General features: G+C 46.1%; 1 protein-coding gene across 6 annotated transcripts in view; it reads left to right on the top strand.

The window, feature by feature from the left end:
• Window positions 1-17,492, top strand: part of robo2 (roundabout, axon guidance receptor, homolog 2 (Drosophila)) — a 386,548-nt gene that overhangs the window by 136,491 nt on the left and 232,565 nt on the right. The window contains exon 1 of one of the 6 annotated variants that reach the window (XM_058079124.1): window positions 10,303-10,939. The exons of the other annotated variants lie outside the window; for them this stretch is intronic. Within the exon in view, the coding sequence (XP_057935107.1) occupies window positions 10,885-10,939 (55 nt within the window). The 5' untranslated portion in view covers window positions 10,303-10,884. Of the gene's footprint in view, window positions 1-10,302; window positions 10,940-17,492 lie in introns of those variants that run through there. 6 annotated transcript variants of the gene reach the window in all.

Here is a 17,492-nt window from a genome sequence, read left to right as displayed (position 1 = left end):
GTCCATAGGTATGAATGTGAGTGTGAATGGTTGTTTGTCTAAATGTGCCCTGTGATTGGCTGGCGACCAGTCCAGGGTGGACCCCGCCTTTCGCCCGAAGACAGATGGGATAGGCTCCAGCATACCCGCGACCCTAATGAATATAAGCGGCATTGAAAATGGATGGATGGAAAACATACCACTTCCACATTTAATGGGAGAACCTTTTGTCACAATCATACCAGAAAGCTCGTACTTTTTACCTTCATGTTGTATCGTATTTATGTTGTGTTATGTTGTTTATGTTTGTTTTGTTTTGTTATGTTGTCATTGGGGCGGCACGGCGGCCGAGTGGTTAGCGCGCAGACCTCACAGCTAGGAGACCAGGGTTCAATTCCACCCTCGACCATCTCTGTGTGGAGTTTCCATGTTCTCCCCGTGCATGCGTGGGTTTTCTCCGGGTACTCCGGTTTCCTCCCACATTCCAAAAACATGCTAGGTTAATTGGCCACTCCAAATTGTCCATAGGTATGAATGTGAGTGTGAATGGTTGTTTGTCTAAATGTGCTCTGTGATTGGCTGGCAACCAGTCCAGGGTGGACCCCGCCTCTCGCCCGAAGACGAATGAAGCCACAACAGAAAGAGCACACATCTGAACTAAATATGGATTATGAAATTAGACGCAGGTGTGTGAAAAGAGGAAGGGGTAAGGAAACCAGAAGGGGACGACAGAGGAAGTGGTTACAAAATAAGAGCATGGAAACCGAAACAGAAGCAAAAAAGGAAACTAAATAAGCTGTCACGGGAGGGGGGGAGCCCACTCGTGACAGTGGGTGACCAATCACAGTGGACCGTCCATGCATACCTGGAGGAGAGTCTGGGGTGGAGTAAATTAAACGGACCGTTTGGGTGGAAAGCAGGAAATCCATGGAAAAATCGGTAACCATAGATAATCGGTATCGGAAATCGAAAGTTGGAGCATCGGGCCGATTTTGAAACATGGACTAGAAAATGTAAAATATGTCATAAAAACAATATATGCAAATAAATAGAACATGATCCTATTCAAGGGCGGCATGGGACGCTGTAAAAAAGTGTCTATTTTAAGTGTACTGCGATGGAAAAAATACCACTTCCACATGGAATGGGAGAACCCTTTGTCACAATCACAATGTCAGACATACCAGAAAGCTCGTACTTTCAACTTTATGTTGTTTTGTTTCATTGAGGGGGGCATGACGGTCGAGTGGTTAGCGCGCAGACCTCACAGCTAGGAGACCAGGGTTCAATTCCACCCTCGACCATCTCTGTGTGGAGTTTCCATGTTCTCCCCGTGCATGCGTGGGTTTTCTCCGGGTACTCCGGTTTCCTCCCACATTCCAAAAACATGCTAGGTTAATTGGCCACTCCAAATTGTCCATAGGTATGAATGTGAGTGTGAATGGTTGTTTGTCTAAATGTGCTCTGTGATTGGCTGGCAACCAGTCCAGGGTGGACCCCGCCTCTCGCCCGAAGACAGCTGGGATCCTAATGAATATAAGCGGCATTGAAAATGGATGGATGGAAAACCACTTCCACATGTAATGGGAGAACCTTTTGTCACAATCATGTCAGACATACCTTTATGTTGTATCGTATTTATGTTGTGTTATGTTGTTTGTTTTGTTTTGTTTTGTTATATTGTCATTGTGTTACAGAGCGTGTCCCAGCAGTCCTTGAACACACCACAGTTTTGTGCTTAATGTTAACAATTAATATTGAAATTGAAGGCCCCTATGACCCTCATCATTATATGAACTACAAATGTACCTTTAGTCGTAGCAGGCGTTCAAATAAACAAATAAAGTGACTCTCAGTTGCTAACCGGAGTAGCCGGACATGCATAAAATCCTGTTTTTTACGACGTTGCCGTCATCTCCAATTCCCACGACATTTGACACGCGGATGACTTTCTTTTTAGAGTAAAGCATTAGCATTCAGTCCTGCTAGCTCAGACCTGACGCGTCACCCCCGCTATGTCGTCTCATGGATCATGTCCACGCTTCATCTTCACATCGTAGTCATAAATAGTGGTATGTGTTCAGTATGCTGTGGTTAGCGTGCAGACCAGGGTTCAATTCCATTCCGTTTGCATGTTCTCCCCGTGCATGCGTGGGTTTTCTCCAGGTACTCCGGTTTCCTCCCACATTCCAAAAACATGCTAGGTTAATTGGCGACTCCAAATTGTCCATAGGTATGAATGTGAGTGTGAATGGTTGTTTGTCTATATGTGCCCTGTGATTGGCTGGCCACCAGTCCAGGGTGTACACCGCCTCTTGCCCGAAGACAGCTGGGATAGGCTCCAGCATAACCGCGACCCTAATGAATATAAGCGGCATTGAAAATGGATGGATGGAAAACATACCACTTCCACATGGAATGGGAGAACCTTTTGTTACAATTATGTCAGACATACCAGAAAGCTTGTACTTTTAACTTTTTGTTGTTTTGTTTAATTGACGGCGGCATGGTGGTAGAGTGTTTAGCGCACAGATCTCACAGCTAGGAGACCAGGGTTCAATTCCACCCTCGGCCATCTCTGTGTGGAGTTTGCATGTTTTCTCCGGGTACTCCGGTTTCCTCCCCAAAACATGCTAGGTTAATTGGCGACTCCAAATTGTCCATAGGTATGAATGTGAGTGTTAATGGTTGTTTGTCTATATGTGCCCTGTGATTGGCTGGCCACCAGTCCAGGGTGTACCCCGCCTCTTGCCCGAAGACAGCTGGGATAGGCTCCAGCATAACCGCCACCCTAATGAATATAAGCGGCATTGAAAATGGATGGATGGAAAACATACCACTTCCACATGGAATGGGAGAACCTTTTGTTACAATTATGTCAGACATACCAGAAAGCTTGTACTTTTAACTTTTTGTTGTTTTGTTTAATTGACGGCGGCATGGTGGTAGAGTGTTTAGCGCACAGATCTCACAGCTAGGAGACCAGGGTTCAATTCCACCCTCGGCCATCTCTGTGTGGAGTTTGCATGTTTTCTCCGGGTACTCCGGTTTCCTCCCAAAAACATGCTAGGTTAATTGGCGACTCCAAATTGTCCATAGCTATGAATGTGAGTGTGAATGGTTGTTTGTCTATATGTGCCCTGTGATTGGCTGGCCACCAGTCCAGGGTGTACACCGCCTCTTGCCCGAAGACAGCTGGGATAGGCTCCAGCATAACCGCCACCCTAATGAATATAAGCGGCATTGAAAATGGATGGATGGAAAACATACCACTTCCACATGGAATGGGAGAACCTTTTGTTACAATTATGTCAGACATACCAGAAAGCTTGTACTTTTAACTTTTTGTTGTTTTGTTTAATTGACGGCGGCATGGTGGTAGAGTGTTTAGCGCACAGATCTCACAGCTAGGAGACCAGGGTTCAATTCCACCCTCGGCCATCTCTGTGTGGAGTTTGCATGTTTTCTCCGGGTACTCCGGTTTCCTCCCAAAAACATGCTAGGTTAATTGGCGACTCCAAATTGTCCATAGCTATGAATGTGAGTGTGAATGGTTGTTTGTCTATATGTGCCCTGTGATTGGCTGGCCACCAGTCCAGGGTGTACCCCGCCTCTTGCCCGAAGACAGCTGGGATAGGCTCCAGCATAACCGCCACCCTAATGAATATAAGCGGCATTGAAAATGGATGGATGGAAAATACACCGTAGTCATAAATAGTGGTATGTGTTCAGTATGCTGGATGTATGCAGGGAAAATGTAGCAATCTACTTTCCTGCACACTGCATGGATATTATATATTCAATCCCGGGAAGTTATTTGCATTGTTGGGCAGTGCATCTTAGTGAGGGACGCTATTTCAGCATGATGCGATATCAGGTTGTGTATTAAAGACCCAAAACGGAGCAAGGATGTTTATTAGAGCTGTGGGTTCTTTGTCATTCTGAGAAACTCCCCAAATAAGTCTGAATGTTAAAAAGCTTCTAAGTATGTGCTTAGCGTGCTTAGATGATTGTGTCAGTGTACGTAGGTATATGTGTGTAGATTGCGGCGGTTGCTGAACACAGCTTAATATCAGTATTTGACACGGAGGCCCATTAATAAGGCCCCCCCGATCTGAGCCCGGTGACAGGACTGCTGACAGAGGAGGATCATGGGGAAGAATCATGCCCTGCTCAGGCAGTCAGAGGTGCAGGTAGGGCCCGTTCCGCCTTCCCCAGGTGTCATTACGGATGCTGGAGAGGGAGGGCCGCCGTTGACATCTACATTAATCACCCCTCCGCACTTCACACTCAGCGCCCCCCCCGTCCCCCGCCGTCCCCCGCCAACCGCCACATTCGCCAGCCTGCACATCCAGCTCCTAATCATCCCCACACATAGCCAGTGAGGGGATACTCAGCCATGAAAGATATCCAGCTAAGAGCTCCCCGAATACCACTCCCATCTGATCATGAGTGATGTTGCTACCTGAACCTGTGACCTGGCACACAATTAAAAACACTTTTCTCTCAACCCCCCTCTGCCTCCTCGTCCGGGTTTGCTGCAACCATACTTTTTAATGGTCTGCCATCTTGTTTGTTGTTTTCATTGCAATAACATCTTATGAAAATATTATTCTTTTATGTACAAGAAAATGCTTTATCAATGTGAACTCAAGGTAGTTTGCGTCACTTTTAGGGTTCAATAGGATCGAATAGAAAGTATTTGTGGAAAACGTCGAAAGGTCATTGAAACTGTGTGAGTGTGCATGGTGTGTGGCATAAAGATACGACATGGCGATTGAACAGTGGTGCAAGCTTATCATCTGTCTTTCTTACGAATCCACTTTTTGACCACCAAGTCTTTGAGCCAGTGACAACCGGATGTCTAAAAAAGTGTCTATTTTAAGTGTACTGCGATGGAAAAAATACCACTTCCACATGGAATGGGAGAACCCTTTGTCACAATCACAATGTCAGACATACCAGAAAGCTCGTACTTTTAACTTTATGTTGTTTTGTTTCATTGACGGCGGCATGGTGTTAGAGTGTTTAGCGCGCAGACCTCACAGCTAGGAGACCAGGGTTCAATTCCATTCCGTTTGCATGTTCTCCCCGTGCAAGCGTTGGTTTTCTCCGGGTACTCCGGTTTCCTCCCACATTCCAAAAACATGCTAGGTTAATTAGCGACTTCAAATTGTCCATAGGTATGAATGTGAGTGTGAATGGTTGTTTGTCTATATGTGCCCTGTGATTGGCTGGCCACCAGTCCAGGGTGTACACCGCCTCTTGCCCGCTGGGACAGCTGGGATAGGCTCCAGCATACCCGTGACCCTAATGAATATAAGCGGCATTGAAAATGGATGGATGGAAAACATACCACTTCCACATGGAATGGGAGAACCTTTTGTCACAATCATGTCAGACATACCAGAAAGCTTGTACTTTTAACTTTTTGTTGTTTTGTTTCATTGACGGCGGCATGGTGGTAGAGTGGTTAGCGTGCAGACTTCACAGCTAGGAGACCAGGGTTCAATTCCACCCTCGGCCATCTCTGTGTGGAGTTTGCATGTTTTCTCCGGGTACTCCGGTTTCCTCCCACATTCCAAAAACATGCTAGGTTAATTGGCCACTCCAAATTGTCCGTAGGTATGAATGTGAGTGTGAATGGTTGTTTGTCTATATGTGCCCTGTGATTGGCTGGCCACCAGTCCAGGGTGTACACCGCCTCTTGCCCGAAGACACTTGGGATAGTCTCCAGCATACCCGCGACCCTAATGAATATAAGCGGCATTGAAAATGGATGGATGGGAAACATACCACTTCCACATGGAATGGGAGAACCTTTTGTTGCAATTATGTCAGACATACCAGAAAGCTCGCACTTTTAACTTTATGTTGTTTTGTTTCATTGTGTTACAGAGTGTTTCTCAGTAGTCCTTGAACACAACTCATGGCAGTGGTTATTTTCTATCGGGAAATTCAGGTTTCCTGTCTATGAAGGAGGATGCCCTGTGGGCTCCATTGTCGTCATCTATAGCTATCAGCTATTTCCGCTATTCTCCTATATGGCCCACACAAAATAGTGGAACTGTTCTATTCTGTGATAAGCGCTAGAATGAAAAGTCCACCTCGGATGAGCAGATGGTGCAAGAACAACAATGGAAGGCCTGATTGAATGAATACGTTTTCATCCAATTACAAACACATCATTTACTACTAAAGTGACAACCTCTCGTGTCGTGATTCAACTTAAACAAATAAGCGTGCGGCGGCCAACAAATCAGTTTATCCTCAGTGAGGTCACAAATCCTGATTCCTCCGCCTCCGAGGTAGTAATATTGTAGATTTTTCCACGGCTTCGCCACCGTATCTCATCTTGATGTGTTTCACTGCAAACACTCCCTCTGCGTTTTAATTACAATAAATCCACTTTCTGCTGATAGGAAGCTGTGAAATAATATATCAGCGCTCGCTGCAGATACACTGATTGAAATGGGGTATAAAAGAGGCAGAATTACACCCTTACTTTTTTTTTTTTTTATCAATGAAGCCGTAGACAACTTTTTCTAGTTTACGTCTTCTAACTAAATGACCTCTGTGCAGTTCGGAAACATTGCACAAAGAGAGGGGAAAATGTCTGAACGCAGGAGCTGCAAGGCCTGTCTTTGTGCACGGGCGAGCTGTGACACGCAGCTCCACAAAGGCAACAGAAGAAGCCAAAGCAGTTATTAAAGGCGATAGAAGTGGTTCCCCCTCGCCCGAGTCTCCCTGTCATGGTGTTGCTCTTGTGTACTTTATTGGCACAGGATGGTTTTCACAGCATGCAGCCCCCGAAGCGGAGAGTCTTGACTTTGTAGTCTTTGTTTGGCAGCGTAAATCACAACATGGCCGCATCACAAGAAACGTTCCTTTTTACTTGCGATGCGTCTTTAAGGGCGCTATTTAAACTCTTCATTTACATTCATTGAATCGTGGATAAAGTAGAGTGGTTAGTGCGCCGACCCGAGTTCAATTCCACCCTCGGCCATCTCTGCGTGGAGTTTGCATGTTCTCCCTGTGCATGCATGGGTTTTCTACGGTTTCCTCCCACATTCCAAAAACATGCTAGGTTAATTAGCGACTCCAAATTGTCCATAGGTATGAATGTGAGTGTGAATGGTTGTTTGTCTATATGTGCCCTGTGATTGGCTGGCCACCAGTCCACGGTGTACCCCGCCTCTTGTCCGAAGACAGCTGGGATAGGCTCCAGCATACCCCCACGACCCTCGTCAGGACGCATGCATGTACGGGGAGAACATGCAAACTGGTGGAATTGAACCCTGGTCTCCTCGCTGTGAGGTCTGCGCGCTAACCACTTGAATCATTCATTCATTCATTTCTACCGCTTTTCCTCACAAGGGTCGTGGGGGTATGCTGGAGCCTATCCCAGCTGTCTTCGGGTGAGAGGCGGGGTACACCCTGGACTGGTGGCCAGCCAATCACAGGGCACATATAGACAAACAACCATTCACACTCACATTCATACCTATGGACAATTTGGAGTGGCTAATTAACCTAGCATGTTTTTGGAATGTGGGAGGAAACCGGAGTACCCGGAGAAAACCCACGCATGCACAGGGAGAACATGCAAACTGGTGGAATTGAACCCTGGTCTCCTAGCTGTGAGGTCTGCGTGCTAACCACTCCATCACCATGCAACCCATACTTGAATCATTCCATTCATTCATTCAGTCATTCATTCATTCATTCATTTTCTACCGCTTTTCCTCACGAGGGTCGCGGGGGTATGCTGGAGCCTATCCCAGCTGTCTTGGGGCGAGAGGCAGGGTCCACCCTGGACTGGTGGCCAGCCAATCACAGGGCACATATAGACAAACAACCATTCACACTCACATTCATACCTATGGACAATTTGGAGTCGCTAGTTAACCTAGCGTGTTTTTGGAATGTGGGAGGAAACCGCAGGAACCCCGGTCTCCTAGCTGTGAGGTCTGTGCTCTAACCACTCAACCACTGTGCAGCCCATACTTAACTTAATAATTCCTTTGATTTTGAAAATTCTTAAAGGGGTCTATTATGTTTTTTTTTCCCATTTTTCTGACCATAAATGTTGTGTGCTCATGTTAAACGGTGCCAAAACGTCAGAAAATTAGGTTTGCGTATTTGGAATTGAGCTCTGGAAGAAATTTTTACTAAAGTCAGTGCAACCTGGGTTTCCTTAAATGGGCTGCAGATTGCCTACAACCAGTGAACGCACCAACCTACGTATCCTGAAGTCATCGGGTGTCACATTTCGGCTTGTGACTTTTACGGTTTGACCCCAGGATGCAAAAATCCAGACCAAACGTGCGGATAAAAACAAATCTTTTATTACGAAAAGCAGCAGCAGGACACAAAAACCACTAAACGATGAAGCCACAACAGAAAGAGCACACACCTGAACTAAATATGGATTATGAAATTAGACGCAGGTGCGTGAAAAGAGGAAGGGGTAAGGAAACCAGAAGGGGACGACAGAGGAAGTGGTTACAAAATAAGAGCATGGAAACCGAAACAGAGGCAAAAAAGGAAACTAAATAAGCTGTCACGGGAGGGGGGGAGCCCACTCGTGACAGTGGGTGACCAATCACAGTGGACCGTCCATGCATACCTGGAGGAGAGTCTGGGGTGGAGTAAATTAAACGGACCGTTTGGGTGGAAAGCAGGAAATCCATAGAAAAATCGGTAACCATAGATATCGGTATCGGAAATCGAAAGTTGGAGCATCGGGCTGATTTTGAAACATGGACTAGAAAATGTAAAATATGTCATAAAAACAACATATGCAAATAAATAGAACATGATCCTATTCAAGGGCGGCATGGGACGCTGTAAAAAAGTGTCTATTTTAAATGTACTGCGATGGAAAAAATACCACTTCCACATGGAATGGGAGAACCCTTTGTCACAATCACAATGTCAGACATACCAGAAAGCTCGTACTTTCAACTTTATGTTGTTTTGTTTCATTGAGGGGGGCATGACGGTCGAGTGGTTAGCGCGCAGACCTCACAGCTAGGAGACCAGGGTTCAATTCCACCAGTTTGCATGTTCTCCCCGTGCATGCGTGGGTTTTCTCCGTACCCGCGACCCTAATGAATATAAGCGTCATTGAAAATGGATGGATGGAAAACCACTTCCACATGTAATGGGAGAACCTTTTGTCACAATCATACCAGAAAGCTCATACTTTTTACCTTCATGTTGTATCGTATTTATGTTGTGTTATGTTGTTTATGTTTGTTTTGTTGTCATTGGGGTGGCACGGCGGCCGAGTGGTTAGCGCGCAGACCTCACAGCTAGGAGACCAGGGTTCAATTCCACCCTCGGCCATCTCTGTGTGGAGTTTGCATGTTCTCCCCGTGCATGCGTGGGTTTTCTCCGGGTACTCCGGTTTCCTCCCACATTCCAAAAACATGCTAGGTTAATTGGCGACTCCAAATTGTCCATAGGTATGAATGTGAGTGTGAATGGTTGTTTGTCTATATGTGCCCTGTGATTGGCTGGCGACCAGTCTAGGGTGTACCCCGCCTTACGCCCGAAAACAGCTGGGATAGGCTCCAGCACCCCCGCGACCCTCGTGAGGAAAAGCGGTAGAAAATGAATGAATGAATGATCCTATTCAAACCCTTCCAGCTCAATCTGGCTAACAATTTTCCACTTTTAGGTTATTCATATGACCACACCCACTCCATTCTCCTCCACCTTCTCGCTAAATGATGCCACCAGGATACTAGAACCAGTTCCATGGACTCATACTCAAACATGCCTTGAATGAACACAAGTGCTTTTTATTATCTTTACAAATACATATACTGTAATTCAGCTTCAGCTCTATACTGTATCTTATATTGAGGTGGCATTGCTCTCATCACCAGTAGGGGGAGCTCACACTTCACGCTTTACCCTGAACATGGAGGAGGTTGCTGGGCAGACAACATTCCCTGTAGCCTCCCAGCCCCTCCTTGATCCTCCCCTCTATGTGAACCTCAACAGCTTGTGTCACAAATGTGTCTGTCAGCCCCAAAATAATTAAAATAATGATCATTTGTACTGTATTATTGTGTAAGACCCTTATTTGTATGCAGTTCATAATTATACATACAATGTATAATTATACTGCAAATACTTTGTTATATACATATTAGAAGTATCTCTGAGGTATTATATTGAAGTGTATTTCATGTATATAGTGGGTAACAAAGTGGACTTTTTATGGCAAATATGCACCCCTGCTGCCCTTCTCATTCTCCTGGTTGTGCGGGCGATGCCGGCTGCGCAAAGAGTGTGCGCTGTTTGCATCCAAGGAGGCACCGCGCAAACACACACGCAGGAGGAGGAGGAGGATGTTGTGCTACTCTGCTGATATGACTCTTCACGCATTGCCACTTACCCCCCACGGCTCTGCTGGGAGAGGGTATGTATTCTAGTTGAAAATAACAAGAAAAAGTTTGTTTTTTTTTTGGTTCTGATTGTGCTTGAGGAGCGCCATGTGCGCCAGTGTGCGTCACCGATGAACGTATGAGAACGTGACCGGGAGACGTGTGAGGGGACACGGGGAGAAGAAGCGCACCCAGTCGCTGTCGCGGTGCCGGTGTGGAAGTTGTTTTTTTTTTCTTTTTCTCCGCACTCTATCACTTCTGCTGAGGCAGCAGAGCAAGCAGACGGGATATCACAACGGAGGAGACGAACAAAAAACCCCAAGAAGCTCCAGTTGACCTACTTTTTAATTTTTTTTTTTTAATGGATCCTCTCGTTTTTGTGGACGCATAAACTGACTCTTGTCAGTTTTTAGATTTAACGCGGAATAAATCTGCTTGGACTCGTTTTCCCTTGCACTGAATTCGAGGATTTGAGCGCCAGTCGTGGATGTTTTAATATGCTAGAATGAGTCCACTAGCGTTCATCCTTGTAGGTGGACTATTGTGCTATAAAGTTGATGGTAAGTCGCATCCTCGTTAGTGTCCTTGCCAAAGTGACGCTACTTTTTCTAAAGTTCATTTTCTCCACTTTTGACCTTGTGTCATTTTCTTAGAACTCCAATCAAAAAAGGATTCACATTATGACATTTTACTTATTCATAAATGTGGAATGAAAATGGAATACTAGCTGTAACATTGTGTTAATGTGTGAATATAAGGTGATTATGTACTCCCAGTGAAGGTTTTAGTGTTGAAATACAACAGGCGCTTGTTAAACCTGTGGCTGAATGGTTCTATTGGTCTCCCTGATGATTTAATATAGAATTTATATCAGTTGCCAGGTGAATATGTCTCATTTTTTCTCCTTTTAACACAATTCATGGTGTAAAAGTTACATTAAAGTAGCCTCAGTGTCTTATATATATGATCTATGACTCAAACTGCAGTGCTTAGGGGAATTAAACAGTGACTCACATCCAGTCTGCGCCTCATAGAAGGACGGCGTTCTTTTACTGCTGTAAAACCGAGACTTTATGAGGAGCTACACCTTGTTGCACAAACACCTGCACACAAAGAAGCGGAGTAAGCACCACAGAAGGAGCAGATCATTGTGACAGTTGGTTTTTTTTGCATAACTTTGCAATGTGCAAATACTTTGTGTTGAATGCAAGAGCATGCAATTGCTTTTTTTTTTGCTATTAGTTCACCTGTCAACTGCTGCTTTTGTTCCTCACATCTGCATAGCTTTCCGGAGACAGCCAAGCAAACCTCCTTTCTGTTGGGATTTGAATATATTCCCACATTTTACGCTTTTTTTTTTTTTTTTGCTGTTCTGTGCCGGGCCACCGGTTGCTAAGCAGTGGCCGATGGCATTGCTCGTAGCGTGCAGGGAGAGGCTGAGCACATCTCCCCGGGAGCTGTGCATCTTCCCAATCATTTGCCACCCCTCCCTATAGCATCCCGGCACCCACTCCCTTTCAGACGTAATCTGAAGGTTTCTCGGGAGATGGGAGGGGCTCCCTCTAAGAGTCCACTTAGGCAGACAAAAAGGTCTGGAGTTGTATTCTCTAGGCAAGCCGGACCAACAAAGCCCAGCCTTGTGAATGGCGTCAGGCACTGTTTAGTGTTCTGTGATTAATACGACCAGTGTGGCTGAAAGGGGAGAAAAGGTGAGATAGAGATGTAATACAAGTCATGTTTCCATGCTCGGGCCTGGAAGTCAGGCGTACGGTATGAGATTCCCCAAAATGCTTTTCACACAGAACCCAACAATGAAGGAAAAGGGATTGCGACTGGCAACAGTCCTTCTGGATCAAATGCATTAATGCAGAACAGACAAAGCCAATATCGCACCTTCAGAGGAAGGATCAGAAACCCATTTCACACAGAGGTCAGGCCAAATAGCTGCATTAGATGCTGTAGATCCGGTAATTGGATGCATGACAAAGCCTGAACCATTGTCCGGATCATGACGTGGATGAGGGGGACCAAAGTTGTCCCGCCGATATTCCAACTTCTGTTAGCATCATAAACCCCTTTCCTACAGATGTCCAGCAAATTTGACCTTTTTGTCAATCCAGCATGTATCCATCTGTGCCTTTCATACAGAATTCTTAAATTTCAGAATGCTTTCATATACTGTACATTTCAACACAATAACGTGGGAGAAATAAATATCAGGCGTAGTCCTGGCATTGCCGAATACCCTTGCACACAGGTGGTTCCCGCCCCTATTGCTACTCTGATACTACCTCTACCAACTGGCAACAGTCCTTCTGGATCAACTGCATTAATGCAGAAGAGACAAAGCCAATATCGCACCTTCAGAGGAAGGATCAGAAGCCCGTTTCACACAGAGGTCAGGCCAAATAGCTGCGTTAGGGTTGTAGATCCAGTAATTGGATGCATGACAAAGCCTGAACCAGTGTCCGGATGAGGGGGAACAAAGTTGTCCCACCGATATTCCACCTTCTCTTAGCATCATAAACCCCTTTCCTACAGACGTCCAGCAAATTTGACCTTTTTGCCAATCCAGCATGTATCCATCTGTGCCTTTCATACAGAATTCTTAAATTTCAGAATGCTTTCATATACATTTCAACACAATAACGTGGGAGAAATAAATATCAGGCGTAGTCCCGGTATCGCCGAATACCCTTGCACACAGGTGGTTCCCGCCCCTATTGCTACTCTGATACGACCTCTACCAAACACTACCAAAAGTGTTGGTTCGATTCATGCCGCTTTTTCTGTGTCGGTGCTATATTAACACCTCCCTGTTGACTTTCCTGATGACATCCTATACATATTTTGCCACAAGCTACCCAGCATACCTTGCGGTTGGAATATTTGGGTGTTTTTTTGGCGTCTTTTGTATAGATATTTGTTTGTATGGTGCAGTAGGCATGTTACTTGTGTTGACGTCTTATATTGTTTGGATAATTTCAGTGACAACGTGACCACCATACTGGGTGGAACTTGGTTGACGGTCCTTGGAGTTGCGGTTTCACTGATGCTGAGTCAAGAGAACGGGGTCTCATCAAATCTTCTATTTGAGAGATGAGTCATTAAACAAGATTAGCTTAATGCTGTAGCACCCGAGTGCGTTTAAAAGTAGCGCCGTCTAATGGGAAGTAAGCCCCGGATAAAAGTAGGCGAGGGATGGTCATTGTGTAAGAGCCGTCGCAATGTCTCGCCCCAAATGTGATTGTTCTGCTTCACTTGGCCGCATTTAGGCAGCGTTATCGTAATGGCAGCTCATTTGCCCGAATGGGGCCGCTGTAATGAGGAAGCTTCATCCGAGATCCACCGAACACTCGTCGACACTGTCGAGGGCGCTCTCGTCAATGAGTCCAACACCCCTAGTGTTTACTGTTTGATTAGCATCAAAAATGAGTTTGCGATCAGAGGCAGGGAACGGGAACAAAGACCAGGAAGAGTGGAAATCAGAGTGCAGCAGGTCCTCGGATGGGACGGACATGAGTGGGAACACGGGCCTGTCAGCTCCTATGATCTTCTAATAGCCACGTGTGACTACAGGGAGGCTCGCGTTTCCGCGGCCAACACTGGGCCTCGTTCCCGGGTAATGGCTTTACCTTTTTCACAGAGCGGCGATTGGAAAGAGAGAAAATGTCAGGCGGCGCCCGGCGCGCATGGCTGATTCCCAGCGTAAGACCGGCAAATAATGTGTGCCGAGCGGGGAGGGTACCACTTTCCCTCACTTTACCTTTGCTTTATTAAGCATCGGTGAAGCATACCCCTGACATTTACAGAGCTACAGGGAAAAAAAAATGCTGTGATGCATTTGAGTAAAAACGTTTCCAGAGAACAGTCATAGCTAAGATGCGATGGTGTGGCGCTGCTTTGTTGATTGGCGGCTGGTTTGCAGAGGTGCTTGTGATGTGTCAGTCATAATAAAGTAAATAATCTTCGCCTGTCGCCCAGATGTATCATGAAGAGGCAAAGTAGCATCGCTTGTATTTTTTGGAACGTACCCGACATCGAACAATATCAACATTTCATGCATCCCAGCTGTATCGTACAATAGCATTGACAAATTAACCTGAAGAGTCACATAGCGGCTTTAAGTGTCACGTTGGGCGTCCTTATGTCGGGTGTCCGTCCGTCCATCCATCCGTCCATCCGTCCATCCGTCCATCCGTCCATCCATCCATTTTCCTCCGCTTATCCAGGTCCGGGTCGCGGGGGCAGCAGTTTTAGTTGGGAAGTCCAGAATTCCCGGTCCCCGGCCACCTCCTCCAGCTCCACCGGGAGGATACCAAGGCGTTCCCAGGCCAGCTGTGAGACATAATCCCTCCAGTGGGTCCTTGGTCTTCCCCGGGAGCCTTTTCCCGGCTGGGCATACCCGGAACACCTCACCAGGGAGGCATCCGGACTAGATGCCCGAGCCACCTCAACTGACTCCTCTCGATGTAAATGAGAAGCGGTCCCTCCCGGATGACTGAGCTCCTCACCCTATCTCTTAGTTTGAGTCCAGCTACCCTATGGAGGAAACTCCATAGCCGCCTGGAATTCGTTCGGTCATGAGCTTTGGGTCATGACCGAAAGAATTCCAGGCGGTAGGTGAGGGTGGGAACATAGATCGAACGGTTAGTAGGTAGTCTTTTCACCACGACGGTACGGTACAGAGACCGCATTACTGCAGAGGCTGAACCGATCCGTCTGTCAACCTTAATTCACTCGTGAACAAGACCCCGAGATACTTAAACTCCTCCACCTGGGGCAGGACCTCATTCCCAACCCGGAGGTTGCACTCCACCCTTTTCCGACTGAGAACCATGGCCTCTGATTTGGAGGTACTGAGTCTCATTGCAGACGCTTCACACTCAGATGCAAACCGTCCCAGTAAACGCTGAAGGTCACAACCCCCGAAGACGCCATAAGAACCACATCATCTGCAAATAGCAGAGATGAGATTCTAAGGCCCCCGGAACTGGACTCCCTCAACACCTTGGCTGCGCCTAGAAATTCTGTCCATGAAAATTGTGAACAGAATCGGTGACAAAGGGCAACCTTGGCGGAGGCCAACGTTTACCGACTGTTACCAACTGTTTTTAAGTTGGCTTCTGAGTGTTTTTCTGTCTTTGTGACTTCCCATCCAATAATAGAAACATTTGATTTTGCCGTAACTAGATCGGCACCCCCGCTACGGGGGCGGCCACTATAACAACATTTCATCAAAGGAATGCTAATTCTGATGCTAATGCTAAGCGGGGGAACCAGTTAATTTCGGATCAAAACATCTCAGATCTTGCACAGCATAATTTGAGTTGAACTTCAGTCAGACGGATGCTAAACTTCAAACCGGGCTCACGTACACGCTGATGATGGGATCTATGTGTCATGAGGGAGGAATTCAAACACGCGCTCTCGCACCTGTGCTGGTAGAGAGGCAGGCGTGGGGGAGGGGTGGTGTGATGAATGGGAACGCAAAAGGCCCTCACCTGTTTCACACACCTGCACTTACACAATACACACCTGTAACACACATAGAAGAAGCCTTGCATGAAAGCAAACGGAATCGGTAAGAACTTAGCGACTGTGTTAGTTCATGGAGTCCTTTGGTATCGAACTTTGTTTGTTTTGGTTTGTGTGATCGTCTGACCCGAGCCCGGCGTCTCGCCGGTGTGTCTCCGTCTAATAAAAATGCATGAGCTGCGTCTGGGTGTGAGACGTGCAGGACGATAGACAGCCGGAGTACGACACTTAAGAGCACATCCATCACACGGTGCAGCGCCACTCAGAGTGGACCGGATGAATAATTGTCTCTGGATCGCTCTCTTTGCCTCCCTCTTACAGCAGGAGTGGTGTTTGAGCACGGCAAACATACTACAAATATTTCATATTTCTTTTGTGATTGTTCGTGAGGGCGTGGCGCCTCGCATCGCTCCCTGGCCAAACAGCTAATGTGTTGATTTTATTGTTGAGGCGTTTCATAAGTGTTTTCTCCCGGTTGCGTTTATTCGTCCTAGAGCAGGGGTGTCAAACACGCGGCCCGTGGGCCAAATGTGGCCCGCAGGACACTAGTTTGAGGCCCCGCCTTGATATGAAAGTTTAATGTTAAAGTTTGATATGGATGCTGTATGGTATCATGTACCCAGAAAAAATTATTACATTTGATTCATGTTCATGTTAAAGGTTAAATAACTGTTAATAGTTATCCTCCCTATCCGTGTGGAAGTGGTAAGTTTTTGGCTATTTAAGTTTAAAGGAAATAACTTGAAGGCTACCGTTTAGGTGGCTAGCTCTCTAGTTTGTGAGTTAGCATGTGTCTCAAGACCCTGCAGTTGCGCAATATGTATATTTTATAGCTGATTTAATACACGGGTCAAAACCGACCCGTTAACATAAGAGATGATACCAGAAAGCTAACACAAGAGGAAGGTTAAAACCTACACCCCAAAAGCTCTTGAACACACCACTTCCTAAACAGTCCTGAGTTTGATTTACTACATCCATTGGCTTCTGTTCAGACTCTGAATTGGAATTAAAGCCTTAATGGCATCCTTGAACATTTGAACTGTAGACTTACGCTGCAACTCGATGACGTTTGCGGGGGAGCCGCCTAGCCCAGGCAGTCGAATGATTGACGATGATGTGTTTTTTTATTTGGAAGAAGGCTAATATTTCCTGGCTAAGTCAAATGTGTCCTTCATGTATTGACTGTGAGTGTTTGTCACCGTGTAGCCAATAGCCATAGACGGAAGAAATGTAATAAATCGAACATTCAGCACACATCCAGAGCCCATCAGTCCATCACTTGCTGATGATTCCTTTACATGTGGAGCAAAGGATGATGGAAATGCCTGCAGGTGGTCTTCATTGGCATGCAGGGACAATGTGGAATATCACAGATGATGAACACACCACCTATTACTCACTCTGCAATACAAAAGTATTTGTTTTTGTTCACGGCACTCAGAGATGACAGTGCTTTGCGAGAGAGACGAGAATCAATTGATGCCATTCACTTCCTCTTAGGAGGAACACTTTCAAGTAGCCGCACTCTAGTCTAAATTATGTGTTATTTATGCTTTAGACGTTTTGTTTTCT

Source organism: Doryrhamphus excisus, chromosome 8 (assembly GCF_030265055.1).
Source record: "Doryrhamphus excisus isolate RoL2022-K1 chromosome 8, RoL_Dexc_1.0, whole genome shotgun sequence".
NCBI classification, from domain to species: Eukaryota; Metazoa; Chordata; class Actinopteri; order Syngnathiformes; family Syngnathidae; genus Doryrhamphus; species Doryrhamphus excisus.
The sequence above is the reverse complement of the archived record's forward strand: the minus strand, read 5'-3'. Positions and strand labels throughout refer to the sequence as shown.